At 36.3% G+C, this 23,857-nt stretch overlaps 1 protein-coding gene across 5 annotated transcripts in view; it reads right to left on the bottom strand.

The window, feature by feature from the left end:
• Positions 1 to 23,857, bottom strand: part of STAG1 (STAG1 cohesin complex component) — a 385,691-nt gene that overhangs the window by 82,951 nt on the left and 278,883 nt on the right. For all 5 annotated transcript variants that reach the window (XM_069063916.1, XM_069063915.1, XM_069063914.1 and 2 more), the window contains 2 exons: positions 13,467 to 13,584; positions 8,163 to 8,266 (listed from right to left, as the gene is read on the bottom strand). In XM_069063916.1, coding sequence (XP_068920017.1) covers positions 8,163 to 8,266; positions 13,467 to 13,584 — 222 coding nt within the window. The remainder of the gene's footprint in view (positions 1 to 8,162; positions 8,267 to 13,466; positions 13,585 to 23,857) is intronic.

Here is a 23,857-nt window from a genome sequence, read left to right as displayed (position 1 = left end):
GACAACATGGATGAAAAGGTGAAAGGATAAAGATGGTAAATTTAAAACTGGAGGAGACCTTAAAGACTACCAAGTTGATGCCCATATTTTATTGTGAGGGTAGCTAAGGCCTGAGAGCCTCAGAGGTTTGACTAAACTAACAACGGTCATGGCTGAGGGAGTGTGAGCCTGGTTCCTGTACCTGTACCTCTAAATCAATCATTCCTTTCATTATATTGTGCTGCCTTCTCTACTGTTGAGAGAGACAGACAGACAGACAGAAATTTCAAGTTCACTTTGCTACCAACACAGGTACAGTGAATCTGTACCCTGGGTCTGAAGTCAAGAAGACTTGAGTACAAATCCTGCCTCAAAAGACCTGAGTTCAAATCCCAGTCTGCCTGTTATCTCATCTGTGAAATGGAAATAATAAGAGCACCTACCTCTCATGGCTGCTATAAAACTTAAATGAGGAAATAATCACAAAGTGCTCAGCACAGCCCCTGGCATGCAGTATGTGCTATGTCAATGTTAGCTATCATTATCATCCTTCAGTTTTGAAATAAGCTTCAGTTTTTTTCAATCATTCATTTTAACATGAATTAGCAGAAGGTAGCAAGATTTTAAAATTCTGTTTCCTTACTCCAGAAAGGCAGCCTACTTTAATTAGACATGTTTAGCATACACAGAAACCTTGACAATTCTTAGGGAAGAAACCATGTTGAGGCATCTCTTCCTCCAGGGTCAAGTAATATGCAGTACTACTTGTGGAAACTATTGAGTGCTTAGAAAAATATGAGATACTGTTTCTGAAAAACATACATGCGAAGAGCATCATAATTTTATGACTCCAGAGGAAAAGAATTTCTTCACAACTACTCCTCTGCATTTTTTTCCCTTTATTATTTTCTGGATGATGTTTTTTCAAACTAAGAACTATTCATCCTCTCTACTAAATTTCCCTAAGAAACACAGAAGTATTTCTCAAGCCACTGTAGAAGGAAGAACAAAATGCAACAATACTGAGACAATACTATACAGGAACACAAACATATTAAAAGCCCAGCAAGTCACTGTAATGGTTTTCTTAAGTGCTCATCGTGATCTCATATCTACACGAACAAAGGTTCTTGGTTTTCTGTTAATGTCATGGAAACTGAGTCTTAATAAAAAAAAAATCTATTTAGACTTGCTACCTGTTGTTAGGTATTACAATCATTCTTGTTTATCAACTCATTCCTTTAGATTCTAGAGTCTAGAACCAGGGGTGAGGAACCTGCAGCCTCAAGCTCCCATGTGGTCTTCAAGTGTGGTCCTTTGACTAAATCCAAACTTCTTGAACAAATTACCTTTAATAAAAGGATCTGTTCTTTAAAACTTGGACTAAATCAAAAGGCCGCACTCAAGGACCTAGAAGGCCACACATAGCCTTGAGACTGCTGCAGGTTCCTCACTCCTTGATCTAGAATATTCTCCCACACATGGCCTCTAACTGAATTTTCCACTCTCAGAAGAACTCAATCCCTATTGTAGTAAGAAAGGAATGATATTAAATAATAGCCTTCTAACTGTCAATGTGACTGCTTGCAGTCCTAGGAGTCAAGAACCTTGAACCATATAGCTGATAAACAAGGCAGATGCTTTTAAAGTTTTAAATTCCAAACAAGTTATGTTTAAATCCTATGACATTTCTTCATAACTACACAAAAGTTCCCATGGAATTCCATGAAAAACAATTAAAAAATACACCCTTGCAAAGAAAGTAGCAGCATACTCTGATGCTCATGACCCAGATGAAAAGCAGGATGTGACAAGAACATGTAACAGAATGTATTGAGCATTCCTGGAAACTGTCTCTCCTTCTGTGTCTTTCTTTTTGATGCTCTATTTCTCCAAATTTTACTTGTTCTTCTATTTTATCTGTCTGTCTCTATCCTTTTCTATCCTTTGCCACTCTCTTGTTTGAATATCATATAGAACTGGAGTGTGTGTGTGATCAAGTTATGCTTAATGAAGAATTTTGTTTTCATATTAATTTAAAAGTCAAAAGTTACAGTAACATTTCTTTCAACCTTGAAACAAAAACCACAAACAAGCAAATTAAGTTGTTTTTAATGTGTGTGACCTTTGATAATTTGTAATGTGGATCAGTGATTTTCAGCAGAAGAAAAGATTCTCTTAATCATGACGTATGTGATTCTTGGCTATGATGCAGGTATGAAATTCATTAGGTTCTTTCTGTTTCCACAACAAAATTTGCTGAGTCTTTTTGGATTTGCAGTTTTTCTCCTTATACTCTTCTCAGAGGGTTGGAGGCAGTAAGACTTAGGTTTCAACTCTGCCACTAAGATTTACTACCTTTGATTCTGGGCAAGGTCCTGGGGCAATTTTTTCTACTGTTTCACAGATAGGCTTATCTGTTTGGTGGAAGGAGCAGTCACAATGGGAGTTTTCCTATACCTTACCAAATTGTTATGCTGTAAAATGGACCAGTTTTTTAAGCTTGTAAACTGTTTTGCTATAGAAGCAATCTCTTGATTTTGCAATCCTGTAGCAATAGATTTCTCTATTACCATCCTTTTGCTTTATCTGTGTGGAACTTTCTCAAGTTCCTGAGTAATGAGGATGATGTATTTTGGTAGAGTGAAGAGAATCAGGGAAAATTGGTTTGAATCCCATCTTAGACACTTATACCTGTGTGTCCCTGGGGAAGTTGCTTAATATCTCTTAGCTTGTTCACTCATTTGAAAAATGGGGATAATAACAGCAACTTCATGTTGTGAGAATCAAATGAGGTAACACATAATGAGCTGCAAACTTTAAATTCTTGTTTTTGTTTTTTGGAGGGGGGAAGGCAGGGCAATTGTGGTTAAATGCCCAAGGTCACACAGTTAGTAAATGTTAAGTATCTGAGGCCGAATTTGAACTCAGGTCCTCCTGATTCCAGGGCTGGTTCACTGTGCCACCTAGCTGCTCCAAAATGTTAAATTGTTTATAAATGTTAGCTCTCACTGTTACTGTTAATGTTCTGAAAACTTCTAGGTCTATATTAGATCATTTTACCAAAAGAAATAATGACCCCAGAAACTCAATTTATTGCCTTAGTTCTCTTGCCTATGTTCAGAGAAGTCTAGGTATTTATGCATTTCCCTTGGCACCAGATCACTGTTAATTAAATATTGATTGAGAATTAAGTCATTGTGATATCTTGCAAAGAGCACAGTGGGAGTCAGTGGATTTGGATTCACAGAATCAAACATTTAGGGCTAGAAGGAACCTCTACTCCAGATAAGATGATTAAGAGCTAGGAGTTAAGTGATTTGCCAAAGGTCATACAAGTTACAAGTGTCGGGGTTGGGATATGAACAAAGGTTTTCTGAATCCAAATCTAGAGTTTGTGGTCCTGCAAATAATAAGCCAGATGAATCTGTCAAGTCAATTTAGCATTTCCTCAGCATGTATCCTACCATAAAATACTGTGGTGACTGCTAAAGAAAACACAAAGATGAACAGAATACTGGGGCATCTAGGTGGTGCAGTGAATAGAGCACCGGCCCTGGAGTCAGAAGGACCTAAGTTCAGATTCAGCCTCAGACACTTAATACATACTACTAGTCGTGTGATCTTGGGAAAGTCACTTAACCCCAATTGGCCTGCTCTCCCCCCCAAAAAAGAAAAAAACAACAACAGAGTACAATTCCTGTCCTGAAGGCGATGACTACATGTCCCAATTTTATTTTTTAGGACAATTCATTTCTCAAAAATTCTGTCCCTTTTGCAGAAAGGAAAAATAATCCTTTGTCAGATTCTATGACCCTGTCTCTGAGGGATCCTTTAAGAGAGCTGGGAGAGTAAATTTCTTCTCAGTTTCCTATTAAAGTAAATCCAGGAGAGAAATGGATTTGTATCTTTTCCTTTTCATTATCCACTAACAGGGTGAAATGCTACATTTTGCCCTGAAATCCTGTATTTCTTTCCTGTTGGTCTGTATGTGAAGAAAAATGACCATAATTCTTAGGAAGCTTACTTCTGATATTCTACTCTGTAAGCTTTAAATGAGAAGGCAGTTAGAAGAAGATATTGATTCTCCTCAAACTTGTTTTCTGAAGGTAGGTTTGGGAAGATCTAATGCTTAATCTGCTGTATTTGGTACCAATAATCATAGTAATATTTAAAAAAAAATTTTTTTTTATTACAAGGGTCCCATGTATTGAGGTAGAGCAGATAGGTGGAAAAGAATTCAGAAGAAAACAGAAAATGGAAGTAAACTTAAGGCTACAGAAAAAAGTAAAAAGGTGGTGTTTGGGAGCAATCAAAGGAAATATTAAGAGCAGCAACAGAGCTACAGAAGAGCAGAGAGAGTGCCAAACCTGAGGGGTAAAGGACCCAGGGCTCTGAAGTGAAAAAGTTCTGGTGTCCAACTTACACTTAGCAAATATTGTCTCCAAGGTAACTTGATGTGATGGCCCCAGCTAACTGCTACGTTTTACCTTAACTGAGGATTAGGAAGAAAAAATTTAGAGCAAAAACAGAGATAAGGGAACAAGGGGGATTGGAAGCAATCAGTTCTGAGACTTCTGCTCATGTCGTGGGCACAGAAACTCTGCTGGTCTCAGGCATATGGGCCTGGCCCATCACCTACCGTGACAGAAGCCAGATGCCCAGGCATGGCAGCAGCTTTGATTAAAGTAGGCCCTGAGGTTTCAAGAAAGTGACAGCTTATAGTGGACCCTACCTCCTCCTATCCAACCCTGGATGGAGCTGCAGGGCCAGTACTGATGTGGCATCTATTAACAGAAAGACAAGCTATGTGAGGCTTGTCTGTAATTATATTATTTTTCCCTTTTGCAAAGGATTTCAAATCCTTTGAACTGCTTTCATGGCACCACAGGGTTTCAAAAATGGCTTGAAAAAGGCTATGAATTGTGTGGCTGAGGTGAAAGGGTTTTTGTAGACCAAAGAGTGATATAATTATGTCTATCCCCACATTCAACTCTGACTAGTATTATTTAGTTCTCTGCTTAATGGATTTAGCTTATAGAAGAAGTAGAAAGCAGAGTCTAATGTTATTAATAATCTGTTTCAGAAAAAAGCAAAATCTGATATAAATCCAGTTTAACAGCTCTGTGCTCATTGACCATTTATAATTCTTTAAGACTGGGAGAGAATTTTGGTGGCATGAATATCTTTAAAAATTTAGACAGTGAAAACTCACTATTGTTCCAAAGATTTATAAGTCAGTTGGGACCTATGATGTATAGTCTCATAAAAATGGTAAGCCAATTTAGAAATATCTATTTTTCTCATATCATATTTTAAGCATAACAACCTATTAGTAGTACAACTAAACCTCCAAGTTGCAGATCAAGGTTTCTATAGGAAAGAACATTCAGAGTTCCAAATTTGGATGTCAGAAACAAATCTTCCCCTCTAACTATCTAGCGGCTTCCATGGTTTGATGGAAGGACTAAGGAGGCAGGGGGTCGGGAGGGAGGGTGTCAAGACAATAAGAAGGTGAGGGATCTCTTAACAAGTGCAGGATACTTGAAGAAGCAGGGATGGTTCTACTATTACCCCTGGTGATTTTATTATGGTTGAGCTTCCAAAGATTTAATTACCATCTCTATGTTGATGATTCTTAAATCTATCTATTTTGCTCCACCTTCATTGCTGATCTCTAACTTAGCATCTCCCATTACCTTTCAGAATCCTGAAGTGGATGTCCAGTAGAAATCTTCAACTGAACACGTCTAAACTGGAACTCATTATCTTTGCCCCTTAAATTTCCCTTCTTCCTAAACTCCCTATCATTGTAGAGAACACCATCCTCCCAGTTCTCCAGACTCACAACCACGGAATCATGCTGGATTCCTCACTTTCTCTCCCCTTGATACCCTTTATATCCAATTCCTTGCCAAGATCTGTCAATTTCACCTTCCCAATGTCTTCCGAATATACCTTCTTCTCTCTTCTGACACTGCTGCCACTCTAGTGCACGCCCTCATCACTTCATGTCTAGATTATTGCAATATTCTGCTGGTGGGTCTGCCTGTCTCAAAGTCTCTCCCTATGCCCATCCATCCACCACTCAGTTGCCAAAGCATTTCCACTGACCTATGGACTGGCATTAGTCAGAAGTAAATTTTTAATCAGTTTAAAAGATGTTTATAACTAATGGTCCTTACTTCTTAAACCATATATATGAAAAACTCTGTCTTCCTTGTACATATGCTTCTCCCATTCTTGCCTAATTCAGTGGACAGAGGCTATGGAGGGCAGAAAAATTTGTACTAAAAATTTAAGTATTTTACCAGTTGGAAGTACAGTCTGGACTGGGAAAATATTATACTAGATCACCCTATCTTTCTTTAGGTAGTCATATTCTACTCTCCTTACTCTCATCCTTCTCAGGCAAGGGTTAGGGAAAGTATCAAAGGAAGTAAGAGATAAGGAACCATCTTAGAAAGTTTAATTGTGAAGAATAATGAAAAAGAGGTAATCCTAATAAAACAGGAAAAGGTTCAGAGGAAGTAGAATAATCTTCCACAGTGGGAACTGTAAGGGTTATGGGATTTAAAGATCTTCCATGCCCCATTGGACTTGCTGATGTAGCAGGAAGGGGCGGAGCAAGAGGAAGCGGAAGCCAAAACTAGAGTTCCTGCGGTGGCTGGCGGTGGTGGTGACGGCGGCAGCAGCAGCAGAGGCAGCGGCAGCGCAAAGCCCTTTTTGAGTTAGCCAGAATTTCTGCTAAGGACTCCTGCTGAGGACTGCCAGGGGCCGGAGCTGCTGGGAGCGCGCTTCCCGGACGCTGGGTGGTTGCTGTGAGTGGGGAGAGGAGGGCCTTTGCCTGAGGTAGCCTGTTCTGTTTTGAGGGCTTGAAAATGTGGGTGCTTTCTACTTTATCTACCTGTGCCAATGTCATAACTACTCTGATGGCTTTCACTTTCTGGTTTTGGGACTCAGTCTTTTGGTATCTTAATAAATTTTCTAGTTTATTCCCCCATATGGAAAGCATGATGTATTTTGTGATGGATAATTACATCAGCATATCTGTAATCTCCATAGGCGTTGTGAATATGGCATTGCTGATACAGGAACAAAGAATGAAAAACATCCTCTTCTGAGAGGCAGAATAGTGCAGTAAAAGGAACATTGAGTTTGGTTTCCAGAGTATTTGGGCTCAAGTCCTGACTTTGTCTCTTACCAGTTATGGAACCGGGGGCAAGACCACTCAATTTCTCTGAGTTTTAGTTTCTTCTGGATCTATAAAATGGGTACCATACCATTTGTAGTACCTATACTTCATAGGGTTGGTGAGAGGAAAATTATTCGTAAAACCACCAATAAAGAAGAGCTACTATCTACAAAATAAGATGTTTATTATACTACATGGTTTTCTAAGGTCCCTTTCATATCTAAATCCAATGATTGTTCTTTTTATGGTTCATTAAGAAAGGAAAGAGAACAAAGATTCAGGGCAAGCATGTTATTCAATAATAAAGATTGTGCAACTAACTGGAACTTCCATAATGAGTATTATATATGTCTTAGGAACCTCAGAGAAGTAAACAAGTTATAACAGGTAAGGAACCCCAAATATTTGCTTTTAAAATGTCTCTGGCCCTGGAGTCAGGAGGAACTGTGCTCAAATCCACCCTCAGACACTTAACACAAACGTGACCTGGGGCAAGTCAACCCCAATTGCTCTACCTTCCCCACTCCAAAAAGCAAAAAAACAAACAAACAAAAACCCCAAACAAAACAAAACAAAAACCCAACAAAAACCTTTCAAAAAAATAAAATCTCTCTCTTAATGATATTTAGAATTCCCTAGCTATAACAATACAAATAAAGTAAAATGCCTCTAAAAATTTAGATTGAGAACTGGGATTGCTGTGAACCCTAAGGGAAGCTTTCAGTTTAGACATTCTACATTCAGGGAATTTGTTTTGCTTACTATACTAATTTGTCGTAGAGGTTTTGTTTTACTTTTCTGGGGTGGTAGAAGGAAAAAGATTGTGACAATTAAAAAAAAATCTGCACTTAAAGAACATAGCTGTATAAATACATCTTAGAGGTTAATTGTAGGAACCAATTACAAAATAATTAAATGTATTGCTCTGCCCGTTACATTTATTTCATAGCTACCTTGTGTTGCATTCCACTAATATTAATGAACTTACTCTCTTGCCAGTTCCCCTTCCAACTGGAGGATGGGCTTCAGCAGCCTGACGAATTGTACAGACCATCAGCTCTATAAGAGCACTCTCTTGCCGGTCAGACATTGCTGAGGTAAAAGAAAATGAATATGATTAGCTGTATTCCAATAATCATATGCTAAACAAAATGATAATAATAAAACAGTATGTCACCAATACTGATTATAAAGAATAAAATTCAGCTAATTTGTTTTTCATTTGCAATGTTGACAGACAGGAAGATTAGTAATATAACTGAGTATTAATTACAAGAAAATACATTGACATCTAAGATTAAAAATCATAAAATTTGACTAGACATTTTTGATAAAACAGGATTTGATTTCAGAGGGATGAATTAGCACACAAAAGGCAAAATAGATTGCATTTCTATGTAAAGTTTATTTTTAATTATGTTCTTTTATAGTAAGTTTTAAAACAAACCAAACTTAAAAAAAAAACCCCAAAACCTTTTCTTTTATATCAAAGTCATTTCTAGATGACACTCCTGGATTCATATCTTCTTGAAAACAAAGAATGACAATTAAAGCAAATCAAGCTAGATTTCTAGTAGTGTATGTAACATCCTGAACCTATAATTTCCTATCTTATTCCTGAAAGGCTCAAAGCGTATTTCATCATTTGTTTTCCAAGATTAAGTCAATCACCTTTCAATTAAAATGCTTACTCATTTTTGGAAGAAATGTTTAATTCATAAATTTTTGTCTATATGTTATAAGCATCAAAGTAAAACACTGCTCAACTAACTATAATGTATTGATATTTGCCAAGAAGAAAAAAAAAACATCCCTTTTAACTTAGATTTCATTAACTTTACTATTAGTGAGGTATGGTTAGGGATGGAAAAGTTGTTTACAAACTTATATGTTAATTAAACCTATGTGGTCCTTGAGTGATTAAAACGAAGAATTTTTACTCAGTGAAATAGTACAAATATTTTCCCATAAAAACTTCCCACTATACCAAAACTACTAGAACTTCTGCTGGAGAACAACCACAAGTTCTTAGAAGCCCTGAATACCTCCTCTCTTTTCCTTTACTAATGAATCAGAATGTAATGAGACCATGGGATCCATATGTGAAAGGGACTTTAGAAATCATGCAGCGTAACACCTTATTTTACAAATGTTAATGGTTTTAGTAAATATCTTCCTAATCTTAAATTACCATTTGGAAAAGTACTTAAGAAGTCTAGAATTTAGGCAGATCTTTTAGCACTTGTAATTTAACTGTATCCTAAATAACTATTTCATTGGTTATACTATCTGAAACCAAAATAATTGAACACTTTTAGAAGACAGCTTTCTAAAGGGTCAAGGACAAGCATTAAATATCCACACTAATTCTCTTTTCAAAATGGATGCTATGAACTGTCAGATAACATAAATATTCTACTCTTAGGCACTGCCACTATTTCTTAAACGCTCTTTTACTCATTAATTTCTTGCAATATGACTTTCAGGTTCATCATTCTACTATCACTATATTTTTGAAAGTCATCAGTGATCTATTAATCACTAAATCAAATGGCCTTTGTTCAACTCGAATTACTTAACTTCTTTGTTATACCTGACATTGCTGATGATGCTCTCTTCCATCTGAAACTCTCTTACTTTTAGTTCTGTTAATAGGACATTATCTCTGCAAATCCCTTTGACTTCTTCCTCCTGACCCCTACCTGGAGGTATTCTGTATGGTTAAGCAGCAGAGAAGAGTAGTGCATAGAGGGCTAGACTTGGAATAAGGAATATCTGGTTTCAAATATCACCACTGACATTTACTTGTTGTGTGACCATAGGAAGGTAAGTTGCTTAATGTCTGTAAGCCTTGGTTTCCTCTTCTCTAAAATGAGAGTAATACCTGTGATACCTACTTCAAAGGGCTTTTATAAGCTCAAATGAGATAATGCATGTTGAATGCTTTGCAAACTTTAAAGAATGATATATAAATATCCATCATCACTTCAGTCACCTGTACTTCAACTTCTGAACTCAAAAAGCTCATCCATTACCGTGACTCCAAATAGCCTACTATGTAAATGACTTCCAAATCTGTACTCTCAAGATTGAGCTCCCTTCAAAGCTATAATCCTGTATTTCTGACTATGTAATGGAATCTTCCTGAATGTCTCTTAAGCTCAGCATTCCCAAAACCTAATTCATTATTTTTCCAGCTATATCCTCCTGTATTAGCTCCTCCTTTTGTAAGTATTCACAATACTTCTCTTCATTACCTATATTAAAAATGATGTGAGAATCTTTGACTTTATTTCCCCATATTTGATACATCATTGAGTTTTGCCAATTTTTCCTTCTATCGGTTGCCTAGATGCATATTCCCTTATAGAAAAATGCCATGCAAAACCAAGAACAAATTTTGCAACTTTTTCTATTGATATGAAATGTATTTCTAACTTGTCTAGGTAGCTCAGGTCAATCTGTTCCAAACTAATAAAATACCACATGGAAAGTAAAAGTCTCTAAAGTATTAGCTAGTAATAGGGTTGTACCAGAAGGAAAGAGTTTCCTTTTGAATATATTTAAGTAGCCAGGAATCCTGGAATTCTTTAGGGGGAAGGAAAGAACAAGCATTCATAGAATGCCTACCATGTGACAGGCACTGTGCCAAGTGCTTTATAAATATTATCTCATTAGAAAATTAGCATTAGAAGATAAATTAGAATTACAAAATTAATCTTTGCTCATGGAAGCTAAGACATTAAAGGTAGACACAAAAGATTTCTGCTTATTAACAAAGTTCTTTTTTCCCATAAAACAATGTCCTAACCACGAAATCCCCCCAAAGCATATACATAAATATGTACATGAAGCAACACTTACAAAATTGCTAACATTAGATATTACATTCCAAGTTAAAAAAGACCTTAAAAACAATGGTTTTTATAAGTTAGAAAATGCTTAACTCCATTAACTAATATATTGCGCATACACACAAGTAAGTCAAGATGGAGCAATGGATATGCATGGTTGGGACTTATTCTGCTTTTAAGTGGTAAGGATACTTCCTAAATGTCCTTTACTTCCCAGATATTGATTTTGTTGACAAGGTCTACGGAGCCATATTATAAATTCTGGCCAAAACTCAGGATTTCAACTTACCCTTCCTAGCAAATGAAAACTACCTATGATTTTTAACAGAAAAGAATACAAATGATAGCTGAGCATAACCACACTACACCAACCTAAAACACATAGTGCTCCTTGGTGAATGTATCTTTATTAATTAATTTTACTTATTTAAAAATTAATGAATTAATTTCATTAACAAGGTTAACATTTTTGAAAGATAATAAAAGAAGCTATGAGAGATAGTAGATAATACTGAATAAAAAAGTTGGGAGAAACGAATTCTATTTTTGAGAAGGAGCTGAGTCGTAGTATCATAAATCAGTTATAATACAGATATGTCCCCAACTTATAAATATCCCAAACATATAGTTAGGGGGAGGAATCCATTTTTGGATCACTTGTATTTTTTTTATAATCTTTTTGGAGTGGGGGGAAGGCAGGGCAATTGGGGTTAAGTGACTTGCCCAAGGTCACACAGCTAGTAAGTATTAAGTGTCTGAGGCTGAATTTGAACTCAGAACTTCCTGACTTCAGGGCCGATGCTCTATTCACTGAGCCTCTTAGAAGCCCCAAGGATCCCTGTTTCAATAGCCCTTTCCTTTGTTCCTTGATTTGGGGAAAATGGGATATTATTTATCTAGAAATTTACTTTTTCTTATGCAAATATAGAGGCATCATCATTATTGGTAAAACACCTTGGATACATTATGGGACAAATACATAAGTTTTTGTGACCTGGTCTAGGAATGTTTTCTATGGGAAATTCCAATCCCAGTTAAAAAGAACTAACAAACTCCTCAAACTTGGAAACTTGCACCCACACTTGTATTATTTTTAACATGTTTAAAGAAGATGCCAATACCTAACAGTGCAAGATATTTAAAAATCCATGAATGAAACCTATGGTGCAATAATCAAATATTCTGATGTGGTGAGTATTGCCACATTATTTATTTATTTAAAATCAATTACTTTATTTTTAGTTTTCAACATTCATTTCCTCTTTTTTTTTTTTTTTTAGATTTTTCTTTTTGCTTTTTTGAAGGGGGGGAAGGCAAGGCAATTTGGGGTTAAGTGACTTGCCCAAGGTCAAACGGCTAGTTTTGTGTTAAGTGTCTGAGGCCGGATTTGAACTCAGGTTCTCCTGACTCCAGGGCAGGTGCTCTATTCACTGTGACACCTAGCCGCCCCAACAGAATATTTTAGACATTATCAGAAGTTGTCACTGTATCAGTCAACATTCATTTGCAAGATTTTGAGTTCCAAATTTTCTCATCTCTCCCCTTTCCCTACCCCAAGATGGCATGCACTTTGATTACCCCACTCCCAGTCTGCCCTCCCTTCTATCAACCTCCCTCTTCGCTTCCCCCTTGCCTTCTTGTAGGGCAAGACAGATTTCTATACCCTGCATAACTTATTTCCCAGTTGAATGTAAAAACAATTTTTAACATTTGTTTTTAAAATTTTGAGTTCCAAATTCTCTCCCTTCTTCTCTCACCACTCAACCTCACTGATAAGGTAAGCCATTCAATATTGTCATATTATTTATTGCTTTTAAACCCAGGCAAACAATATAGTTGTCAGTATAATTCTTTTTGGTTTTAAGAAAATATGATTTAAAAAAACGGGAGATTGTGATACAATTTAATTTGTGTGTACACAACAATTTTTTTTTAAATTAAAAGGCCTTTTAAAATTTGCACATAAAAAGAATTGTTAAAAAATGAATTGGGACTTAGATTTTAAAATATCACAATTAAATATTCTAAGAAATAAAAAATTAGTTGAATATTTACAAACTGAGAAAGCAAGTTTGTTGGATTATATGGCTTTTTATCGGTATTTCTATATTATATTGTACTTTTTCACACTTGTAAGATGACGTATAAGTATCAAACGTGGAAATATTTTGTGATTACTGGGATATTATAACTTTATTTAGTCCTTATCACCATCCTCAAGGATTCAAACTTTCCCCCTTAATTTTGTAGGAAAAGTACAGTCCTGTTAAATAGCATTTTTACGTGTTAAAATTGAAAAAGATTTTCTGTTGAAATGTAGGGCAAGAAATTAAAACTCCCTTTACATGACAAATACACAATCTATAGATGTTATGGTAATTTTCAATTGAGAAACAAATATTAAAGATAGGGCAAATAAAAAATTCAAAATACTATACCTTCTTCTCCTTGGACAGGTTCTTCTAATAACAATTCTGTCATACATTCCCAATCTTTCAAGAGTTCTTGAGAGCTCTCCCACAAACTGTCCACCAGGTAAGCTGCATGTTCATGCAACTAGAAACAACAAGTAAAGAAGCACTTGTGATGTACATGAATTAATGAGGTGCCAATTAACTTGAGATAATGAACACTTCAAGAATGGTTTGGACTCAATGATTTTAAGATCAAATATAAAAGCCAGAAGGTAGATTTTAAAAATACTGCATCCAATCACAACTCAGAATGATTTTGAACTTTAAATTTTATGAAGCACTTTCTTTAGAACCCCTTTGTGAGGTAGGTAATACAAGGACTATACTTTAAAACTTCAAGGAAGTATAGTTTCATTTATATGGATATCTCTTCTCTATGGACACAGAGTACAACTTTTGTTTTTGGTCATAAGATTTGTAGTCTTGTGATGAGATTTGTGGTCAATCTGCTGATGAGATTCTCTAAATTTAGCTAGGTGATAGACATATAGTTTGTTAATCCTATTTTCCAGATGAGGAAATTAAGAATCAGAGAATTTAAGTGACTTTTAAGATGTCACAGCTAGTAAGTGATAAAGCAATGACTAAAACTCGGGATTCACAATTCCAAGCCAAGGTCTATTTTCAATATACCATTATATACAGCCTTCTTGCTAGTCACTGAACTAGAAAACACATAGTGAAATAAATTTTGGAAGGCCCAGCTCTTTTAGGAGTAAACTACTCCTTTAATCATGCTTAAAATTAAATATTCACAAGGATCCTAAAACAAAAATCTTCATATTAACCTGCAAAAAACTTCTCCCTTAAATAAACCATTTTACAATGCATAAAACAAGTATTTGACCTATTTATAATGAGCCTCCACTAATATTTTTCACATTTATTGATCTCAGATGACACTATTAACTCCAAGTCAGTTGGTGATTAGTGATAAAATTTTAGAAGGAACCCAGTTCATTGCTCCCTGGGTGATTTCTTCTGACAAGGTCGGTTTAAGGGGAAATTTATATTAATACACATCATTGTCAATACCAAAGGTGTTTGTCTTTTAATAACTACCCCTCTCACCTATGGCTTCCTGTCTCCTTTCTGGACCTGATCATGCTGTGCAGAAAAGTGTGATCTACATTAGGGAACTTAGTTTACTTCACTTCTCAAATATTTTGTTGATTTTTTTAAAACACTGCTTTACTTTCCATTGACTTATTCCCCATAATAGAATCCTCACTGATAGGAAAGAAATATGGTTAAGATAAACAAATCAACACAGTGGCTGTGTCAAAAATTTTGTGCCTCATTTCACAAAGAACTTTCTTTTACTATGCTTCAGAAGAGTTTGGGTAGGGAAACCCCAATCTAATCCAATTTCTGTCCTAAGCAGGAAATTCTTCTACAACATCTTTCTTCATGTGTCAGGGAACATATTATACTAGGAAGCAGTCCAGTGACATCTAATATTATATAACTGAGAGAAAAGTCTTAATCATATTAAGCAAAAAATGCTCATTTTAAAAAATCCTGTACAATGAACTACAAGGGTATTCTACTCCTTTTGGGTAATTATAAACTACTGAAAAAAAAATTCCTTAAGAACAGACAGTATTAAAAAAAAAAGAGTATAAATGGCAAGACTTTCTTAAATGTACTGGGAAAAAGAGAAAAAAAAGATGTAAAAAGGCTGGATATCCCATAGGTATCTCAAACTCAACACAAGATCACAGATATCTAAGAAAATACATAAAGTATTTATTAAGTGCTTACTACTTGCCAGGAGCAAAACTAAGCCTTAGGAACACAAATATAAACATATTAAACAATATAAACATCAAGGGTAGGTTTTAAACATCTTTAAGGAGTATAAATCCGAATTGGGGAAGACAAAAGCATAAAACAGAGCTGGAAACTGGAGTTGAGTGGGTGAGTCCCCAGGTGAAAGGAAGGTGGAAAAGTTCAGAGCATTAACAGGGCACCTAGGAGAGAAGTAAGTAAGGGTAGCCGGGGCATTTCCTTAATTTCTGCTTCAGGACAGGAGCTCATCCATTGGAGGCCATCTTGTTGCAGATACATCCAAAGACAAAAAGGTTGCTGAGATGGAAGTAGAAAAAAATCAGGAGTGTCAAGAGTGGAGCTCGAAGGGACCTGAGTAATCTTGTCAAAACTAAGTCCCGGAGAGTGAGGGATTTACTTACCATCATAAGGGAATAAGTGGGAGATCTAGGACTTAAATTTAGGCCTCATTATCCTAAGTTCATAATATTTTCTAGCGTGACATGTTGCCTTCCATTTAAAGATCTTATTATTTTTACCCATATATTCACTCCTCTTAGTTCCTTATTTCTGTTAAGGGCACCACCATTCTTCTAGTCATAAAGATTTATTCCTCAAGTAATCGAACAAAGTAATCTTCAACTCTTCTTTCTTCCTTCACCCAATCAGTAGCTAACTCATCAATTTTACTTCGGTATCTCTAAAATCCATCTCCTCTATACTCACACAGGTCACCACTCTCTACTTTAGATCATCATTACCTGTTACCTACAGCTATATGGTGCAATGGATAGAGCTCTGGTCCTAAAATCAGGAGGATCTCATCTTGGATCTTGCCTCAAACACTAGCTGTGAGACCTTGGGCAAATCACTTAAATATGCCTGCCTGTTTCCTCATCTGTAAAATGGGGATAATAGCACCTACCTCCCAGGGTAGTTGGGAGCAAGAGAGAGTATCTATAAAGTACTATGTAGAGTTCAAAGTACTATTATATAATAATAACTAAATAAATGCTATCTATTATTGTTTTTGTTTTAATAGTTTTCCAACATGTCTCCCAATATGTTCTCCATAAAAATATGAAAAGGATATTCCTAAAACAATTCTTATTCAAAAAGCTTAAGAAGCTCCCCCGCTGTGGTGAGGATAAAACATATGTGGCAGGCAGAATTTGTGCAATCTATGGTCTAGCTATTTTTCTAGATTGATTTTATACTGCTCTTCCACATATATTCCAAATTCCAAAAAACTTAATTAATGTTGCTTAATGGCAATGTTCCATGTTCGTCCTCTGTCCTTACACAGTAGCCTACACTCGGAATGCTCTCCCTCATCCTGTCTTTTGAATCATAGAACTGCAGAACCAGAAGTGACCCGGAGAAGATCTAATGCGATACTCTCATTACACGTACAGAAACCCAAACTGAGAGAGATGATATGATTTGCCCACCATCCCATGGTAGCTGAGCCATAAGTTAGACCAAATATTAATTCTTTCTACTTTAAAACCATTGATTGAATCTATTTGGTTGCCCATTCTGTGAATGTATCCCTGAGTATGTAAAGAAAATCATTTAAGGGGGAAGAGTAAAGATGGAGGAGTAGAAAGAGGACTTCCATGGGGCTCTGGCACCCACCTCCTTCAATTTATGTAAAAGGTGACTGAACAAACTTTGGAGCTACAGAACACACCAAATGACACAGACAAGTTAACCTCCTGCTGAGGACAGCCCAGCAGGCCGGCAGGAGTCGGCCAGCGCAGCGCTCTGCAGACCCCAGCCCCATTCAAGCTGGAAGTTTTAGCCTCTGGCTGGCCTGACCAGCCTCTGGCTGGAGGGACTACAGATCATCAGCAGCTGTGGCGGTTTCCAGAATTATCAACCCATAGATGCTAAGGACAAAGTGAGAGGTCGGTGCAGTATGGAATTTGGGAGCCTGTAGTTTGGGAGTGAGGTCGGCCTTTGCCCTAGGCACCGCAGCCATGCGGCGGCAGCCACATGACTACTTCAGATCCTGGCCTGCAGAGTGTAGGGGGACCAAGTGACAAGTCTGAGGGGTAATCACTCTTGATTTAACCTGCTTGGATTTGGATTGTAGTCTAGGGTGGAAGTCCTGGGGTGTGCGACCAGCCTGCCAGAATGTGTGGAGGCTTCAGAGAGGGCACCCAACTAATACCTTCAGCAGCTGAGAAAACCCCAGTGTTTGGGATGAATCTCCCGTATCTGGTGGCAGAGTCCTACTGTGGCAAAAAGCCCAAAAATCAAGTAATTGAGCGGCAACATGAGTAGGCAAAGGAAGCAAAGCAAACAGAGCAACCCAACTTTACACTCCTATTTTTGGGGAAAAAAGGATCAAAGCATGGAACAGGAGGAAGACAGTGAAGTCAGAACTCCTGCACCAAAAGCTTTAAGAAAAATACGAGCTGGTCATAGGCCATAGAGGACTGAAAGAACAATTCTGAAAACCAAATGAGAGAAGTGGAGGAAAAATTGGGAACAGAAATGAGAATGATGCAAGAAAATTATGAAATGAGAGTCAACAACTTGACTGAAGAAAATAACACCTTAAAAAACAGACTAATTCAGATGGCAAAAGAGGCTCAAAAAGCCAATGAGGAGAAGAATACCTTAAAAAGCCAAATTTGCCAGATGGAAAAAGAATCTCAAAAGCACACTGAGGAGAATCATTCCTTCAGAATTAAATTGGAGCAAATGGAAGCTAGTGAATTTATAAGACATCGAGATAATATTGAACAGATCCAAACAAATGAAAAAATAGAAGGCAATGTGAAATATCTCATTGGGAAAACCACTGACCTGGAAAATAAATTCAGGAGAGATGATTTAAAAATTACTGGACTACCTGAAAGCCATGATCTAAAAAAGAACCTAGAAATCATCCTTCAAGAAATTCTCAAGGAAAACTGCCCTGATGTTTTAGAACCATAAGGCAAAATACAGATTGAAAGAATCCACCAATCACCTCCTGAAAAAGATCCCCAAAAGAAAACTCCTAGAAATGTTATAGCTAGGTTGCGGAATTTCCAGATCAAGGAGAAAATTTTACAAGCAGCCAGGAAGAAACAATTTGAATATTGTGGAAACACAATCACGATAACACAGGATCTGGCAGCTGCTACACTGAAGGACTGAAGTACCTGGAATATGATATTCCGGAGGTCAAAGGAGCTGGGATTAAAATGATGAATCACTTACCCAGCAAAACTGAGTATTATGTTTCAGGGGAAAATATGGTCATTCTGTTCCACTGAGGACTTTCAAGCATTCTTGATGAAAAAAACAGAGTTGAATAGAAAATTTGACATTCAGATACAAGAAGCAAGAGAAGCATGAGAAGGTAAACAGGGAAAAGAAATCATAAGGAACTTATCAAAGTTGAATTATTTAAATCCTTACATGGAAAAATGATAATTGTAACTTATGAAACTTTTCTCAGTAGTTGAAGGGAATAGAAATACACACACATACATACACATATATGTCTATATATGAGGGCATATGGGCATATGAATACACATGTGAATGTGTGTATATATATGTACAGGTATACATAGATAGAAGGCACAGGACCAATTTAAAAGGAAGGGATGATACTTATAAGGTGAAATTAAGAGGTGAGAGAGGAATATGAGAGGAGATGGGGAGAGACAGAATGAGGTAAATTATCTCATAGAAGAGGCAAGGAAAAATGGGCACAATGGAGGGGAAGAACAGGAAGGCAAAAGGGAACGAGTCTCATAAATTATTCTAATTGAATTTGGCTCAGGGAGGGAATAACACACACTAAATAGGGTATCTCACCCTACAGGAGAAGAGGGGGGAAGGGGATGAGGGGGGGGATAATGGAAAGGAGGGCAGGCTGGGGGGGAGGGAAGTTGGAAGCACCCACTTTTGAAAAGGGACAGGATCAAAGTAGAGAACAGAACAAGTGGGAAGTGGGATAGGAGGGAGGGAAATATAGTCAGTCTTTTAAAATATATCCACTATGGAAATGTTTTGCATAGCTACACATGTACAACCTATATTAACTGCTTATCTTCCCAGTAAGCGTGACAAGGGAGGAAGGGAATAAATCTGGAATGCAAAACTTTAAAATCAAATGTTTAAAAAAATGTATACATATACCCATACTATTATTAATATTATTTTACATGTAACTGGAAAGTCAGAGGGGGGTATGGGAGAAGATATGTAAGAGAGAAGATTGGAGGAGGGGATATCCAGTAAGGATTGCTATTTTGGAGTGATTGGTAGGGGGAAAAAACAGAGAGAAAATTTGTAACTCAAAATCTTACAGAAATGAATGACGTAAACCAGAAGTTAAAGCATTTGATATAAAAAAAAAAAGAAAATCATTTAAGATCTACCTTAAATAAACTCTCAATGAGGTCTATGTTAATAACAATGCACTATGGCAAGGAATGCCTGTAATTGCAGTAGCACTTTTAAAACTCTTTCTCTGCCAAAACAAGCAATTTTTGATATTTCCCTTTCTCTTACCTCTACACTTCCCTATCCCTAAACTAACTTGACACTTCAGAAAATTCTTTCCCCAGTCTCACAGCTATTCTCTCTCTCATATTACTTCCTGAGTCCAGGCCTGAATTCCTTCAAAACCTGTTAAATAAATAAATAAATAAATAAAACTGGTTATCCTGCTTCCAGTCTCATAGCAGCTCATATCAAACTATATGTACTCAAATATTTTTATTTTTCCATCTAATTCCTAGCTGAAGAGCATAGATGTTCTCTATATCTAATTCTAGAAAAATCTTTCCTTCTTTATTTGTCCTATTGAATCCTGGATCGATCGCCTACATATTAGCAACCTAATTTCTTCTCCCTGTCTTCTCTCTCTTCCCACATTACCCCAATGTTATTATTCTCATTTGTTTTGAAATTTCTTTTAAAATTATGAGCCTAACAATCAATAAACACAAACATTCCAAGATGCAAACAACAGCGAAGAAGAGTGTGTGAGAAACTGTGAATGTCTGTCAAACAGTTAAAGGTGTACATATGTATACATGTGTATATATAGTTATGTATGAAGTTTAATAAAGTTGCAACAAAAATACTCTATTTGTGACCTTTCTATACTTCTTACAACATATTTGTGCAATCAAGCAAAACAAAGGAACACATGGCCATGTCTGTGAACACATGTCCATTTCTGCATCTCTAGTCCATCATGCTAACCTCTCTACCAAGGGAGGAAAATCTGTATGTATATATAAATATATAACAACTCTGTTATTCAAACTGTCCCATTTAGTCAACTAACTTTGCTGCCACTTCTGAGACACTACAGATGAGATTAAACCTCTTTTTCTGACTTTCATATTCTCTGCTCTTACTAAGAGACTGGAACAATATATTAAAAAAAAAATTCACTATTATTAAATTGGGCTTGAACCAGGAATGCTAAAATGGTTCTGCATTAGAAAAACAACTAAAATTACATAAAAACTGAAACCATCCAAAACTATATAAAATTTTGCAAGAAGTACATAGGATAAGGATCTTGTGCACGGGAATATATTATACATGTACAATTTTTACTTTTAGAACACTGGGACTGGAATCAGGAAGACCTGAGTTCAAACCTATCCCCAAGACACTTACTGTGTGACCTTGGGAAAGACATTTACCCTGTTTACCTCAGTTTCCTCAACTACAAAAATGGTGATAATAACTGCACCAACCTCCCATGGTTGTTGTGAGGATCAAGAGATAATATTTATAAAGAGTTTAGCACAGTGCCAGGCACATTGGAGGCACTATACAAATGATAGCTATTATTATTTTTTTACTTCTTACTTAGCAATTTAATGACAAAGATGGAAATAGTCATTGATGAAAGGGGCTGTGGAAGGCTGATACTCTATGGGTGGAACTATGAATTAGTTCAAGAATCCTAGAAAACAATTTTGAACCATGCAAAACAAGTGTCTTAAATATCCACACCATTTTATCCAGCTGTCTTAATAGTAATTAGTTACACTTGGAGGACAAATATGGAAAGAAAAGTGTCATATGCATCAAAATTGAGAACAGTACTTTTCATAGTAGCAAAGAACTAGAAATAAAACACAGATTCATCAAAGGGGGTTCATAAATGCAATGTAATATTACATCAATATAATGTGATATTACTGTGATGTAAGAAACAATGAACTGAAGAACATATGGACTGATACAAAATAAATTAAGAGTACTAGGAAAAACACATACAAAAGCACAAAAGAAAAAATGGAAATAAAAGCGATCACAACAAAATTGAATTCTCTGTCATTATAATGAACAAACTAAGTTCTGAAGAAAAGACTGATTATATACAACTTTTCATTTTTTGTAAAGGTGGAAGAGAATGTATGTTGGACTCAGGGTGATATGCTGGGTAAGTTTTTCCCCAATTTTGTCCTTTCTCTTTTTCACTATTATAATTTGCATAAGGAAGGAAAGAGGGTTATACTGGGTGATGAAGTGAATGTGAAAACAAAGATATCAAAATAAAGTGATTTTAAAAATTATTTACTTATTTTTAGTTTTTAACATTTAAGTTCTCAAAATTTACTTCCACAAGATTTTGAGTTCCAAATTTATTATCCATCTATCCCTTCTCCTCCACCCCAGGACAGCATGCTTTCTGATTACCTGTTCCCCAAACCTGCTCCCCTTTTTTTCCTTCCCACTGCTCTTGAATCCCTTTCCCCTTCTATTTTCCTGCAGGGTAAGATAGGTTTCTATACCCGATTTCCTGTATTTCTTATTTCCCAGTTGCATGTGAAAACATTTTTTAACATTCACTTTAAAAACTCTTGAGTTCCAAACTCTTGCCCTTCTTCCTTCCCCACCTACCCTCAACAAGAAGGGAAGCAATTCAATATAGGTTATACATGGGTAGTCAAACAAAAAACTTTCATAATAGTCATGTCGTTAAAGACTAACTATATTTCCCTCCATCCTATCCTGTCCCCCCTTTATTCTATTCTCTTTGATCCTGTCCCTCCTCAAAAGTGTTTGTTCTGATTACCCCCTCCTCTAATCTTCCCTCCCTTCTATCATCCTTCCTCTGCCCTGCCCCCCCGCCCCTTACTTTCCTATAGGGGAAGATAGACTATTTAATATCCTATTGTAAAAGCTTTTTCGTGCCTCTTTTATAATTACATTTATATATAACTGTAATTGGCCACTTTGGACCTCTCCCTTTCTCCCAGTACATTTCCTCTCTCTCACTCCTTAATCTTATTTTTTATATATCATCCCTTCATATTCAACTCAACCTGTGCGGGGGTTAGGGGTGATATGTATGTATATATTCCCTCCAACTACTCTAATACTAAGAAAGGCTTCATGAGTTATAAATATCATCTTCCCATGTAGGAATGTAAATAGTTCAACTTTAATAAGTCCCTTATGATTTCTCTTTCCTGTTTACCTTTTCATGCTTCTCTTGAGTCTTGTATTTAAAAGTCAAAATTTCTATGTAGCTTTCCTTTTCTCTCAAGAATGCATTAAATTTCTCTCCTTAATTGAATATCCATCATCCCCCCTCGCCCATGTATTACACTCAATTTTGCTAGGTAGGTGATTCTTGGTTTTCATCTTAGCTCCCTTGACTTCGGGAATCTTGTATTCTAAGCCCTCAGATTCTTTAATGTAGAAGATACTCAATTTTGTGTTATCCTGACTGTGGCTCCATTATATTTGAATTGTCTTTTTTCTGGCTGCTTGTACTATTTTCTCCCTGACCTGGGAACTCTGGAGTTTGGGTATAATATTCCTTGGAGTTTTCCTTTTGTGATCTCTTTCAGGAGGTGATTGTTGATTTCTTTCAATTTCTATTATACCTTCTGGTTCTAGAATATCAGGGCAGTTTTCCTTGATAATTTCTTGAAAGATGATGTCTGGGCTCTCTTTTTGATCATGGCTTTCAGGTAGTCCAATCAGTTATTTTGCCAATGAGATATTTCAGTCTTCAATTTTTTCATTCTTTTGGTTTTATTTTATAATTTCTTGATTTCTCAAGGGCCCTTAGCTTCCATTTGCTCCATTTTAATTTTTAAGGAATTATTTTCTTCAATGAGCTTTTGGACCTCTTTTTCTATTTGGCCAATTTTGCTTTTTTAAGGCATTCTTCTCCTTGGTTTTTTGGCCTTCTTTTGCCATTTGCGTTAGTCTATTTTTTAAGGTGTCATTTTCTTCAGTACTTTTTTGGGTCTCCTTTACCAAGCTGTTGACTCATTTTTTGTGACTTTCTTGCATCACTCTCATTTCTTTTTCCAATTTTTCTCTTATTTGATTTTCAAGATCCTTTTTGAGTTCTTCCATGGCCTGAGACCAATTCTTATTTTTCTTGAAGGCTTTGAATGTATGAGCCTTGAATTTTTGTCTTCTTCTAAGTGTATGTTCTGATCTTACTTGTCACCAAAGTAAGTTCCTATAGTCTGAATTTTTTTCTGCTGGTCATTTCCCCAGTCAATTATTTGACTTTTTAACTCTTTTTTAAGAAATGGTTCTACATCCAGTGTGGAGGGCATACTGTACCAAGCTTCAGTGGC

This window comes from Petaurus breviceps, unplaced genomic scaffold (assembly GCF_028583685.1).
Source record: "Petaurus breviceps papuanus isolate PSGF00001 unplaced genomic scaffold, PetGlider_PUasm1.0 90604, whole genome shotgun sequence".
Lineage (NCBI taxonomy): Eukaryota > Metazoa > Chordata > Mammalia > Diprotodontia > Petauridae > Petaurus > Petaurus breviceps.
Note: the sequence above shows the minus strand (reverse complement) of the source record. Positions and strands in the feature narration are given on the sequence as shown.